The following is a 15,376-nucleotide window of genomic DNA, read 5'->3' on the forward strand; positions in this document are numbered from 1 at the left end:
ATCAAAATAGAGATTTATGATTTCCCCAGTTGCCCATCATTACTATTGGTTTTCACTAGTAAGCTGGAATTCCTCAAGTCTACTTCCAGAGAGTTCCGTAAGAAAAAAAAGTCTGTGGTCAGTAAGGTTGCTACATACAACATTGCATAAAAAAAGAAAGGTTTATGATTTCCCCAGTTGCCCATCTATTATTATTGTTTTTTCACTAGTAAACTGGAATTCCTCAATTCTAACTTCCAGAGAGTTCCGTAAGAAAAAAGTCTGTCGGACCCAGAAATAACCCTATTAACGACAAAGTTCATTCTTACACACAAAAAGGCTAACACAAACATGATAGGTGTTCATCAAAGCTAAACTTGGGTTCCTTCCTCATTGTGACTGAAGATGTTTACTCATACACGAAACGTTGACAGACACAATAAAGAGCTTCTGCACATTCTAGCGATTCCCTAATGACTCCGTTTTCCCGGATGGTTCCACAACTATTTGGTGATGTAAAAGTGGTCACAGGTACACCAGTGAGCCACTGGCTCTTCTCAATTCCAATCCAGAAGAAATAAAAGTCGGCTGAAAAAAAAAAAAACAAAAAAAAAACTAATTAATTTACTTCAGTTGTGAAGATTCTGAGCAATAAACAGTTTTTACTTTTAGTTAAAAAGTTGTCAGTGAAGAAATGAACTTTTTAATAATAATAATAATAATAATAATAATAATAATAATAATAATAATAATAATAATAATAATAATAATAATAATAATAATAATAATAATAATAATAAGAGAGAAGAGAAGTGATGGACTCCTAGGGCGGCAGAAGTAACTAAGTCATCTGTTATTTTGAGGATGTTAATGAAGAACCTGTGGTTTTACAACAGAAAAAAGTCAATTTCATTGTTTAAACAAATAATCTCAAGCTCTATGGACAGACGCATCCTTCCTGAAATAGAGTGGAGATATTTTGACAGGAATTAAAATTTCCTCATGAAATATTCTAAACCATTTAGACGATATAGGAAGAACTCGTGGTTCTTGCAGCAAATTTGAAAACGACAGACACCCCTTTCTTATTGATATTTTCAAGAGGCATGGATCAAAACGGAATTTTCAGCACTTGTTTTTTTTTAACTATTCTATCACTAGAAAAATTAAGGTTTTGTTTATTGCCTGATCTCAGATAAAGGAGTGCAATTTATTCTTCAGCATTTTCCTGCATGCGTGCATATAGAGAAATAGGAGGACTTACGCTTATTGTAGATGCTTTTCAGTCTATCCCATAACTTCCTTTGCTGTTCATTTATCTCCACGACAGCAAGATCTGCATCCAGAGACTGACATAACCTACGACAAGTTTTGGCAATATGGAGTTCTTCCAGCAGCATTATGCACCCGACCTCAGTTAATGTGAATGGACCATCACATTTTGGAGCCTCTGTTGGTACAGTCAATAAAAGTAAGAGTTAATGGTACATTATAATACTAGACAACATGTTTTTCACACAAGTGCACACACAAATTAGTAGTGGCCCGAGATATTTTTCCACACACATGCATACACAAAGTAGTAGTGGCCTGGGAATTTTTTTCCACACATATGCACACAAAGTAGTAGTGACCTGTGAATTTTTTTTCCACACACATGCACACATAAATTAGTAGTGGCCTGGGAATTTTTTCCACACACATAAATTAGTAGATTTTTTTCCACACATACATTAGTAGTGGCCTGGGGATTTTTTTCCACACGCATGCACACATAAATTAGTGGTGGACTGAGATTTTTTCTTCCACACACATGAATCAGTAGTAGCCTGAGATATTTTTTCCGCACACACGCATACATAAAGTAGTAGTGGCCTGAGACTGTTAATGTAGGACAGTAAATGCCCAATTTGTGCATAAAATAAGTGTGAAAAACAATGAGAAACATAACATACTCAGTTAATAAGGCAAAATATAAGATATAAGTGCCATTCTTTTCATCAAAGTTTGCCTGAAAGACAGTACCGTCTGCTTCCAAGATAATAATATTAGTAATAATATTTCGTTTCAGATTGATTTCAGAGACGCAAAACTTACAATTCATCATTTAAACTTTGCTTTTCAATGTATCCTCTCTCTATTCGTGAAATTAACCTTGCTCTTACAAAAGCATGGGTCATCTTTAAATGAATGTATTTGGGAAACCAAATACAAATAGACACATTCCTTACTTTGTTTTCTGATGGTCAATGCAGCCGCGTCTGACTTCATGTCAAAGTATCCAAGAGGCTTTTTGTTGCTGATTAGACAGTCATAGACACCTGCAGGAAGACAAGAAACCATATATCTATATATATATATAGATATATATATATCTATATATATATATATATATATATATATATATATATATATATGTTAGATACAAGGATCAGTGAAACAGGCAAGCACATGTGCTTATCTATCCCAACTTCACAAGAAAAGAAAGTGGAAATATAAAATAGTCACACCTGATCGTGAAGGAAGATACAGCTTCTTTTTTTTAAGGGGTGGGGCCAGAAAGAAAACAGAAGAAGGAAGAGAATATACTAAAGTTTGACAGGAGAAGGGAAGAAACTAGGTGTGCGTGTGTGTGTATGCATGCATATGTGTAGGTGCATACATATGTATACTGTTCAAAATAACGTTTTTGGTGAGATATATCATCCATTAGCTTACCATTGCCATGATCATAGACCGTAGCACCTGTACATCCCGAGACAGCCAAGCACAATTCCTTGCATAGACCTTATTTATAAAAAAAAAAAATAGGAAAAAATGAGACCATGTAGATAGAGCTCGATAAACACTGAAAATGAAATGCGATTACTCCACGAAAATCAATAGCATGATTGGTAATTCTGAAATAGATTCGATGGATAATGATGGGACTAATTTTATATCGAAGAAAATGTGATTAATAAAAAAAAATATATGTTTGTCTGGTGGGCAGGTAAATGATTGCTACTGTTGCTATCCAGGGTGCAAGAGCTGAATTCTAATAGTATAAAATCTACGTATTTTCTTTTTCAGTTTGTCGGTTTCCATATTAAGCACTGAGCAAATGCGATTAAGAAACACGAGATTGTATTCTTAAGGTGCCTCTGGGATACGTTAAGTTGGGAAGATCGAGATTGTATTTTTAAGGCTCCTCTGGGATAGGTTAAGTTGGGAAGATCGAGATTGTATTTTTAAGGCTCCTCTGGGATAGGTTAAGTTGGGAAGATCGAGATTGTATTTTTAAGGTGCCTCTGAGATAGGTTAAGTTAGGAAAACCACAAATTGTCTTAAAACATATTTAACTTGACTTAAAAGCTCGGTCAACTTACACGCACCAGCGATGTCGGTGAAATTCATGAAAACATACTCGGGTAAAATAGCGCGATTGGAGATCGCGTGCACAGGCGAGCGTCCATTAGCCCCTCGAGTCACGAGGAGTAATGCGACTAGAAAAAAGCCCAGGAATCAGTTTCTGAAACCCATTTTCTATGACTCGGCTTTGCCGTAGTGATGAACTGTTGGATAGAAATAAAAAAAGTATATCTTAGTTTTACCAGACCACTGAGGAGCTGAGTAACAGCTTGGTTACCTAGCAACGGGGACCTACAGCTTCTTGTGGGATCCGAACCAGAAATAAATTCCCCTGGTTCCGCGTTGGCCGAGCCGAGAATCGAACTTCGGACCACCGACCTGTTGGATAGAAACAGATTAATTTGTCAAATCGAAGGACGACAGAAACTTCTTTTTATAAATTTTATGATGACAGGGACGATCACCATTCCGTGTCTGTTTGTTTATCTATATCGATGCGATATTGCGGGCTGCTCTTCATATGAGCAAGAGCCCGTGCAGGCATAACGCCAGCTAAATCTAAAACAAGAACTCGATATGAGTCGAGAGAATATTGGAAATCTTATGCACCGGTTCCGTTGGAAATTCAGGGAGGACTTTGGTAAACTATCGGGATGTAGGGTTAGATGGAACGAACTTTATCAGTGATATATATATATATATATATATATATATATATATATATATATATATATATATATATATATATATATATATAGTATATATATATATATATATAAGGTATTATATATACATATATATATATATATATATATATATATATATATATATATATATATATATATATATAAAAGGGTATAAGCCATGAAGGAAAAATAAACAACAGAGTTTCTGCAAGATCTTTCGACTCGACGTCCTTTACTCAGCTGAGTGAAGGACGTCGAGTTGAAAAATCTTGCAGAAACTCTGTTGTTTATTGTTCCTTCGTATTGAATTGAATCAAATTTATAAAATTTATGGCCATTTGTCACATGCCAGAGGTGAAGGCCATTCAGCGTATATATATCGACTGGATATATTTACTAATAAAAGGTACACGTATAGGTATAATCCAAATTATTAAAATCAAATTCATATTAAAATACTCAATTAAATATCATAGAACAAATGGATTTCCTGAAGAAATTAGAAAATCTCCTCTGCGGGAGCACCCTCTCCTAAAATATCTGACAAAGGTTTGTTGGTGAAACCAAACCGACTTCTATGATTAAAATGAAGAGGGCAGTCAATAAATATATGCCTCACTGCAATTGGAGCATTGAGGAACCTGCCTCTGCTCCACTAGTTAAAAGATACCTGTGTGTTAAAAACGTATGCCCTATACGCAGGCACATTAAAACTATACTAGATCTTCTATCCATCCCAACAGCAGGTGACCAGGGATGAACAGAAAGTCTGATCGATTTCAGATTTAAATTACTATTTAAGTTGGACCAGTGATTCTGCCACTTGGTCCTACAAAATGATTTAATAAAAAGTTTAAAATCTTCACAGGGAACCCTCACAGATTGGGAAGTCCGGGAGGAAGCTGCCTGCTTAGCAGCTGTATCAGCCAGCTCGTTACCACGAATTCCCACATGCAAGGGAACCCAACAAAACTTCACACTGATGTGTTTTCGCAGAATGCAGGAGGACCAGCCAATCCTGCACCTCTTGGACAAGTAGATTCGATGGCATCAACTTCTGGAATCACAATAAATAATATACGAGTCCCCATTGCTACCTGTACTAAAAATAAATTTCAAAACGCTAAAAATAGCATAAATCTCAGCATTAAAAATTGAGAGCTTAATAGGGAGGCTTCTTTTAATTGTTCTCTCATCGACGATGACAGAACATCCAACTCCATTTGCTGATTTTGACCCATCTGTATATACAGCAATCGAGTTACTATGCTCAGAAACATGGGCCAAGAAACTACTTTTAAGCTGAACACTTCAGCTGATCTTTTTGTTGTCTCTAACCTGGCAAATATCTAAAGGAGGCCTACACCAATGAGGGAATTTAGAAAATGTAGTTTCCATAACTAGTGGAGGAATAAGGCCTACCTCTCTCGCACTAATGTTTAATCTAACTTCAAGGGGCTTAGGCAATGAAGGTCTAGTTGGTGCTCTGTCAACAGGATTTTTATATACTTAAAATTTGAATGAAAAGAGGAGGAAAACCAGAGTCTACATAAAGGCTCTCAACAGAAGACATTTTAAAAGCACCTGTACAAATATGCAATGCCATATTGTGTACTACATCCAGCTTGCCTAACAAGGTCTTACATGCCGAGCTATAAACCTGAGATCCATAATCAATCTTACTCAAGCATAGGGCCTGATAAATTCTTAATAAAGTAGTACGGTCAGCTCCAAAATTCAGGTTACTAACAACTTTAAGAATATTGCACTGTTGTTTAACATTTACTGCGGTCTCATTTATATGCTCAGCATAAGTCAATTTCTTGTCAAAAATAATTCCTATATATTTGACTTTATCTTCATACATCAAGATAGAACCTTTTAAAAATAAGGTTGGAATCTCTTCCCTTCTTCATGTTCTACAAAAACGTATAGCTTTAGTTTTTTCAGCAGAAAATTTGAAACCTTTACTATTAGCCCAGGTAGTAGCAGCATTAATTGCAATCTGAATTTTAGTACAAGCTTCAACTGCAGTAGCTCTACTACACATAACAACAATATCATCTGCGAATGCTTGACCAGTTACTCCAACAGGGAGATGTTCAAGTAAACCATTAATGGCAATATTAAAAAAGGTTGGACTAAGCACACTCCCTTGTGGAATGCCTTCTTCCTGAAGATGCTCTGATGAGAAGGTAGAGCCAATTCTAACTTTAAGGTACCGGTCAGACAGGAAGTCTGGCAAAATTAAACATATTGCCACCAATACGCCATTCAACAGCTGCATTTGATACCAACCATCCAGGTAGTATCAAGTTCTTTTTCCAGATCAAAGAACACAGCAATGGTTTGATTTTGGACTGCAAAAGCATTCTGAATCTCACATGTGATACATAATAAGGGGCCCAAAGTACTTCTATTCTTGCGGAAGCCAAATTGCCTCTTCGACAACAGGCTCTTTGTTTCTAATAACCACATCAGACGAAAATTCACCCTTCGTTCGTAAATCTTGAAGACACAGCTGGTAAGAGCAATAGGCCTATAACTTTTGGGATGACTAGGGTCCTTTCCAGGTTCCAAAAAAGGAGCTATTAGAGTTTTTCCACAACTTGTATGAAGTCCCTGAGCACCAGAATTCGTTTAAAACATCAATAAAGAATTTTTTTGACTCCAGAGGTAAATGAGAAATCATTGCATAAATAATATCATCTTCTCCAGGTGATGTTGGAGAAGACAAAGACAAGGCATATTCAAATTCGACAATACTAAATGGAAGGTTATATGCCTCAGAGTTAGAACAAACAGGCGGATTAACTATAGTCGTGTTTCTAACATTGCGAAATTCACTGGGGCTTGAAATGCTTGAAAAGTGCTGAGCAAAGACCTCTGCCACCTCTCTTGCATCCGATATAACTACCAAGTTGATTTTCAAAATAGGTAAAGGAGAAGGGGAAAATTTCCCTAGTAATTTACGGATTCTATCCCAAACTAGAGAAAGGGGCGAGTTATACTTTAATTCTGATATGTACCTAACGATGGACTCCCTCCTTGCTTCTTTAAAAACTTGCTTTTGTTTGGCAAGGTTTTTCTTGCATATCATTCTATTAACCAAGACAGGACGCCTTCGATGTCGCTTGTAACTAGCTCTTGCAATTTTCCTACTCATGGCACATTCACTATTCCACCAAGGTACCAGTGGACGACGGGGTTTCCCTGATGTTTTAGGAATTGACATCATTGCCCCTCCAATCATTACACTAGCGAGATATTCATAGGCAGCCGAGGGGCAAGGAAATTCATTGGCCTTACGATTGACTTTGGTTGATTTAACCAAACAAAAACTTCTTTCAGTTTTCTTCTTAAGACCGAAAAAGAAACCCACAAAATCACTTTGTAACTTGTTTACTTCTAAGTATTTACTTTTAATTTTACTCCACACTTGAGTACTTTCAGGCCCTATCTGTGGCCCATTTTCAAGAGATGTTTGGGATGTCAGGCTGGGTCAAGGCCCAGCAGTCGTCTGGAACTTCTCATTGCGCTGTCATTTATGTGATGGCTGTTCTGGTTTCCTTGAGAGTTGCCAATCCCCTCTTGTTGCTCTGATATCCTGAGCTGATTGTCAATGGGATTAACCCTTGTGGTGAAGAAGTGGTCACCAAAAGTCTGTTGGGCAGAAAACCTAATCTCCAGGTCAGCAGGGTCAATCTTAGCTTCTTTTAATATCAAAGCTCAGCTTATGGGATCTTCTGAGGTAAAACCTCAGAAGATCCCATAAGCCGAGCTTTGATATAAAAGCTAATATATTAAAAGAAGACAAGATTGACCCTGCTGACCTGGAGATTAGGTTTTCTGCCAAACAGACTTTTGGTGACCACTCCCTTACCACAAGGGTTAATCCCATTGACCTTCAGCTCATGATATCAGAGCGACAAGAGGGGATTGGCAACTCTCAAGGAAACCAGAACAGCCATCACATAAATGACAGCACAACGAGAAGAAGTTCCAGAAGCCTGCTGGGCCTTGACCCAGCCTGACATCCCTAACATCTCTTGAAAATGGGCCACAGATAGGGCCTGAAAGTACTCGAGTGTGGAGTAAAATTAAAAGTAAATACTTAGAAGTAAACAAGTTACAAAGTGATTTTGTGGGTTTCTTTTTCAATTTGGTAGATTTCTCATACAGCTGCCAATCTGCATCCTTTATCTTCCATTTGGGTAAAGATGGGGAGGGTGTATTTTGTACATACTTAAGATGGATGGGATAGTGGTTGCTCCCATAGAGATTTTCATCCGCTGACCACTTATAGTCTAATCGTAATGATGACGAACATATTGTAAGATCAATTGCTGAACTGGAGTTATGGGCTACATCAACCCTTGTAGGAGAACCATTGTTCATTAAAATTACATCATTGTAATCTAACAATCTTTCAATTATAAGCCCACGGTGATCACACCTACCATCCCCCCACAAAGTATGTTTTGCATTGAAATCCCCCCTCAGAATGAAAGGCTGAGGTAGTTGGTCTAAAAGTGAGTGCAAATCTTCAACCTCTAATTGTGTTGGATTGCCAGCTCTGTCCACCAATCGAGTTTCTAGGCCAGGTTCTAGATAAAGAGAGCACAGAGTGACCCATTTGTTGATGAAAATCTGTGTTGCACAAGCTTGCAGTATCAAGTCTAATGATAACTTTTTGTGGTAATGACTTGGCCGCAATAATACATGTGCCACCAAGAGCACGTTCACCTACAGGTGGTGGAGTTCTGTGAAAAATAAGGTTCTGTCCACAGTTAGGAGAAACATTACCAAGTTTGGTCTCTTGCAAACAAAGGGCAGCTAAATTATGCTCCTTATAAAGGACCCGGACCTGTTCTATGTTTGAATGGAAACCTCGTATGTTCCACTGACATAGAGCCATTATATAAGATTAGTTTTTTTTTTTTTTTTTTACTTGGAATGGGCTGGTCTGGAAAGACTTGGTCTTTGTTTCATAGAGGAACTTGGCAGACCCTTGAGAGACCTGCTATTTCCTCTCTTGGGAACCCTACCATGGTGTGGGGATGTAGGTGGAGATGATGAAGGAGTACGGGGTCTCTTATTTCTGAGAGGCACCATCTCTGCAGCGTGAACTTGAACCTTATGAGGTACATTGAACAAGGTTTCATTCTGGGACATACCCAGATCAGGCAGTGAAGCTACCTGTGAGGCTTGTACATCAGAAGCCTGAGAGACCTCCCAGAAACCCAGAGGAGACCCATCGGGAGGGGACAAAGGGGCCTTCTTGGATGAAGGCGGGGATGCTGAATGCACTTCGAGCTCAAAAGGGGATAGCTGAAGCTTTGGCTTTGAAGTTGGCATCCTAGATTGATCTTTTTTATTCGATTTCCCACTTTTTACTACATCACTACATTGAAGTCTTGGGAACAAAAGTCTTTTTGCCTAGCCAATACATAGATGTTCAGCATGAGCTTTCTGTATGGCTACCACTTCATTCTTAAATGACTCACATTCCTTATGCCTTGCATTATGATTTCCCTAACAATTTATACATAATATTGGGTTAGAACATTCGCCTTCATGCTTTTGTAAAGAGCAGGCAGCACATAACTGGTCTCTAGTACACACCTTTGACGAGTGACCATATCCAAAACATATGAAGCATTGGAGTGGTCTATGCTTAAAAGGTCTAACACGAAATCTCTCCTTGTCAACATATACATAATCAGGAACTTGATCATTATTAAAAGACAAAATAATCATTCTTGACCTTGGAACCTTGAAAATCTGCCACACTTTATCATAACACATTTCCAGCAATTCCTCGTCAGACAGTTCATATGGGTCTTGACTGAATACCTGCCATGGTAATTGCTTTATAGTAAAGAAAGATAAGTTACAAGAAAGGAAAATGCATTTTCTTCAAGTAGGTATGCAGCAAAGAGGCATTCGTGCACGTGTTGGAGGTGCCTGTTCTTATGATTGTTCGAGAATCGTCAGGTGTACTATGGAACTCAACAGGCGCCGACGTGTCGTGAGAAACGCCGCGATTTCTGATGCAATATTCCTTCGAGATCCTTCTAAGTAGTTCCGGTCTACTCGGGAGTCTGTGACGTTCATGCTCCGCCCCCCTGTAGGCCCCGCCCCCCAGTCGCCGTATACATACTACTGATGAAGTATCAGAGATCAGCAGCAGAGATCATCAGTTAGAGATCAGAGATCATCAGAGAGAGATAAGAGAAGAAGGAACAGATGAAGGATCAGAGAGAAAAAGGCGCTCGAGAGTTTGATCGGAATCTGGTCAAGTCGTCATCAGGGAGTGGACGACCGTGATATTTCTACGTTGAGTAAGCCCTCAGAGAAGAAACGTTCTACAAGAGGTTTCGATGAGTTCTGCCCTTCAAGTATCAAGAGTAGACATTGTTTTCTGCAATACGGTGTCAAGAAGATGTCTGAAGTTATAGTTCTCCTTTGTGAAGTCGTCGCTTCGATGATTGATTTCCCAGCAGCAAAACTTGCCAGCAAGTATTTTCATTACCTCCCTCTCAGCTGCTCTTTCCTCTCTCTCAGCCACTCTTTCATCTCTCTCATACTTTTCACTTTCTTTCTTTTCAACATACTCACGGAGATCATTCCCCTCTAGACCTAGAAGCTTACCAGACTAATAAACTCTTTCACCATCTCATTCATCCTGGTTCTTTCTATATTCTCCCTGTTTCAAACTATTACGGTGCAGAAGATCCTGTCAAGGTCACAACTAATGTCACGAACCCCAAGAGATCTGCTCCAATATTCGATATTGAAATAAACAAAATGAATTCAACACCAACAGTTGAAACTGGGGATATGAATATGGAAAGATACACAAACAGAACAAAGGTTTATTTACAAGCTTACTAACAAAGATAAATGCAGAATGGTTTCTCCTATTTACATAACAAACGTCAATCTTATGCTGCATGGACTGGGGAAACAGTGAGGCAATGAAAATACTTGCTGGCAAGTTTTTCTGCTGGGAAATCAATCATTGAAGCGATGACTTCACAAAGGAGAACTATAACTTCAGACATCTTCTTGACACCGTATTGCAGAAAATAATGTCTACTCTTGATACTTGAAGGACAGGAACTCCTTGAAACCTCTTGTAGAACGTTTCTTCTCTGAGGGATTGCTCAACGTAGAAATATCAAGGTCGTCCTCCCTGATGACGACTTGACCAGATTCCGATCAAACTCTCGAGCGCCTTTTTCTCTCTGATCCTTCATCTGTTCCTTCTTCTCTTATCTCTCTCTGATGATCTCTGATCTCTAACTGATGATCTCTACTGCTGATCTCTGATACTTCGTCAGTAGTATACATACGGCGACCTGGGGGCGGGGCCTACGGGGGCCGGAGCATGAACGTCACAAACTCCCGAGTAGACCGGAACTACTTAGAAGGATCTCGAAGGAATATTGCATTAGAAATCTCGGCGTTTCTCACGAAACGTCGGCGCCTGTTGAGTTCCATAGTACACCTGACGATTCTCGAACAATCATGAGAACAGGCACCTCCAACACGTGTGTGAATGCCTCTTTGCTGCAGACCTACTTGAAGAAAATGCATTTTCCTTTCTTGTAACTTATCTTTATTTGCTATAAAGCAATTACCATGACAATACCACTCCCTTGGCATAACTAAAACTATAGTGTGGTTTGACCTCTTTTATCATATCAGTATTTTTCAGCTTAGAGATCATGTGACCTTGTCTGTAAGACTTTGCATGAACCAAAAAACTATTCTTTCCAAATCTAGTAATATCAGAGTTGGTCATTGTTCCTACCAATGTTCTCAAATGTTTCCTGAAGTGAAAAAGATTGCAAAAGTCTGATTCTGTTGAAACAATCAGCCACCTGGCAGGTAGAGGTTTCCTCACCTTACGTTTCCCGTCTGTAGTTTCGTGACTGACCCTAGCTAGATAAAAGGAATCTACTTCAATATTCTGGGGTATTTTATGAATTAATATACATTTTAAGTTTTCCTTAGATGCACACTTGAAAACATTCATGGCATTCTTACGAGTAGCAAACTCAATCCAAACCATCCAAAATGCAAAATCTTCAGTTTCACAATACTTTATGACTTTAATTTCACCAAACCTTCCAAATATTTCCATAAATGTAAAACAATTTAAATCTGAGGAGAGAGAATTAACATAAAGAATTCTCTCACCACTGCTAGAGCTTTCCATAGCCACATTCAAGGTCTTGTCATGGGTCGTCTTCTATGCAATTTAATTTTCTTTAGGATTGTCCTTGTTCATGCCAGAGGTCGAAGAGGAGGGTAGTGTCAGGAGGTCGCATTGTCTGGGGGAGTTTATTATAGGGTCGTGAATTATTAATCCTTCAACAGAAATTTGAAAAACCTACTACAAATCAAGCAGAAAACCAGGCCCCTCGCACCAACCCCTCTCTCACCAAAGACACTCAGCAGAGACTGACTCCCGTATGTCCACTCCCTACCCTGCCCCGAAGGGATAGCTCTATCATAACATGAGTGGCTCAAGTGTAAGCAAAACCCGCTTGATAGGACTGAGGGAATAACTAGTATGCAATCAGCCCCATTCATGTTACAATAGAGGGCAAACTGGATAGAATGCCGAGAGTCCTACCGTAGAGACTATACCTCCCCGGATTCCGCAGGCAAGTCCCCCATAGGTAGTTCCTCCCTGATAGATATTCGTATGAAATCATATCAACATCCTCAGGGTCCAAACATACTCGAGAGGCGGACCAAACCTCTACAGCCTCCGCCATTTGGATCAAGAAAGAGCCAATGCGCAGAAGCCGAGTCCCTGCCCAACCTGTAAGAAGGTTTTAGTGAAGAGGGGGTGGGGGGACAGCTAGGTTGAACAACTGAGTTAAAGATAGTAGAAGAGTGGAAACAAAAATTAAAGTAAGAGGAAAATTGAGACTTTTGGATTCGAACTGGGAGATATTTCTCCCAGTTCGAAAGCCCTCTTGCCCACTATGGCTGAAAATGCGTAACTTCGTCAACGCAGTCTCAAATCAAGATGGATTTTTCCTTCGTGGCTTATACCTTTATTTATGGATTTATCACGTTCCAAACTTTCGTGATTCAGTTATACATACATACATACATACATATATATATATATATATATATATATATATATATATATATATATATATATATATATATATATGTGTGTGTGTGTGTGTGTGTGTGTGTATGTGTGTGTGTGTGTGTGTGTGTGTGTGCTGCTTGGGTTTGCGTATTCAAACATATCTGCGTTTGAACTAATGTACTAACTTTCCATACCATGGAATTACAAGAGCGGTACCTGCATTTATTGGCCTAATCAAGACCACTTAACCACTTAAGCAGTTCATTATCATGGTCAGCTCAGCGTAAAAGCCTCTTGGACAAAAGTGGCTATTACAGACACGAAAGGATTCGTCACTCAAATAGCTGAATATGCTGCTAGCTATACTGTCTCTATTATATATATATATAATGTGTATATATATATATATATATATATATATAATATATACAATATATAATATATATATATTATATTATCAATATTATTTGTATGAAGTGCCAAGTATCTGGTTACCATTCATCAACTGTTACCTCACAAAAGCCAGACACCTGAACCCTCATCACAGGTATTAAACGACTGAGTACTCTAAAGGCAACAGTGATCCCTTAACAACTTACCAGTATTGCAGAAAATCAGACTAGGTTCATCAAAACAGGTGTGAGGTAATCTTGTAATTAAATTAAATTAATCAATGGGCATCACTCCATCAACAACTTTCAAAGTTTAAGTATTTCCCTGATTTCAAAAGTCTATGTACTTCCCTGGTTCTAAGTCACTTCAAGTAAATTAAAGGAAAGCAGATCAATTACCATTCTATGTTTCTACCTAACATAAATACAATCATAATTAAATGGTGTAAGATAAAGAAAACACTTATAAAAGTTTTAAATACAAAAATTTATTATTAAACTCAAAATTTATAAGTGAAATTCACAATATCAGGGAAAATTACTGTTACTTGAAAACAAAGTAAAGTTTAATTAATTCTTGAATCAAATTAAGTAAAATTAAATCAAAATTAATTTATCACAAAATTCAAGAAAATTAATTCAATCAAAATTCAAAAGTGTTAGGCAATAATTGAAAATTTTAAATTAATTCACAAGTGCTGAACAATAATAAAACTTGAAAAGAATTCTAAGTAAATGCATATTAATTCAGAAGTGTTAAATTTAATTAATGTGTAATGATTAAGCAATGAAAATAACTAAGTCAATTAAATTGTGAATGTAAATGAAAATATAAAATAAAAAGGCACACTTCAACAAGAAAATGAAGAAACACACAAAAAATGAAACAAACACAAAACACAAAAATTTGCAATGTGTAAAAGTGTAAATCTTTTCACTCAAAACATTGTAACAGTCAGTTTTTACCAAATCACAGTTCCTATCAGTTATTAGTTTCTTACCAAACCACCATAACCATTAGATATTAGTTGCAACTAATAAAAATATAACATACTTTACCTTCTTGGTATACCAGTTTCTTTCTTTCTTGCTGCAGCTTGTATCACACTTTCACAAAAACCAGGCGCCATTACAACAACGTTTGTTCAGATTCCACAAAAACACTAGATAATACTAAATAAACTCTAAGAAATATCAAATATGAAATTCATAAATTACGAGTGACCAATTTACATTACGTTAATATAATCTCAAGGATGTCGAGAGAGAGAGAGAGAGAGAGAGAGAGAGAGAGAGAGAGAGAGAGAGAGAGAATGTTAAAGCCTTGAGAATCTAAGATCTAATGAAATTCTTCTCCCTTTTGGAAACTGGACGGGGGAGATGACACAAAACGTTTTTGGCATAATGCTTCCAGAAGCTTTGAAATCTTACGCAATTTTACTTACAAAATGTGTAATCTGCACGTGGCACTCGGCAAAGACATACGCGTATGAGACCAGTATACAATAATGTTCGTACCCTATCGAGACGAAGGAGAAGCCCCATTACCACGCATGATGACAGATTCCAAAAACACATTGAAGATTCAAGCTCGCTTATCAAACGTGTTGACAGATTAGGAAAGCAAAAGGAGATCTCGCAGTTCTTCTAATCTCACAGTGCTGACATAATAGGGAAACAATCGTAGTTTCGAACAGATAAAGAAAATCTCTCTCTTTTTACATTCTACGTTATATATATATTCACAATATGTTATGCGAAATCTGAACACGCATTTAAAACATCCTATCTCTAAGCTATCTAGGAATCTGAAAAAATGTTGCACAATTCTACATAACATTTTG

The 15,376-nt window shown here is 37.7% G+C and overlaps 1 protein-coding gene across 1 annotated transcript in view; it reads right to left on the reverse strand.

The window, feature by feature from the left end:
• Window positions 1-40: 40 nt before the first annotated feature.
• Window positions 41-15,376, reverse strand: part of LOC135211556 (uncharacterized) — a 41,668-nt gene continuing 26,332 nt past the window's right edge. The window contains exons 3-7 of the mRNA XM_064244856.1: window positions 3,348-3,533; window positions 2,698-2,766; window positions 2,211-2,300; window positions 1,244-1,429; window positions 41-567 (exon numbers count right to left, since the gene is read on the reverse strand). Of these exons, the coding sequence (XP_064100926.1) occupies window positions 389-567; window positions 1,244-1,429; window positions 2,211-2,300; window positions 2,698-2,766; window positions 3,348-3,375 (552 nt within the window). The 5' untranslated portion in view covers window positions 3,376-3,533 and the 3' untranslated portion in view covers window positions 41-388. The remainder of the gene's footprint in view (window positions 568-1,243; window positions 1,430-2,210; window positions 2,301-2,697; window positions 2,767-3,347; window positions 3,534-15,376) is intronic.

This window comes from Macrobrachium nipponense, chromosome 4, assembly GCF_015104395.2.
Source record: "Macrobrachium nipponense isolate FS-2020 chromosome 4, ASM1510439v2, whole genome shotgun sequence".
NCBI classification, from domain to species: domain Eukaryota; kingdom Metazoa; phylum Arthropoda; class Malacostraca; order Decapoda; family Palaemonidae; genus Macrobrachium; species Macrobrachium nipponense.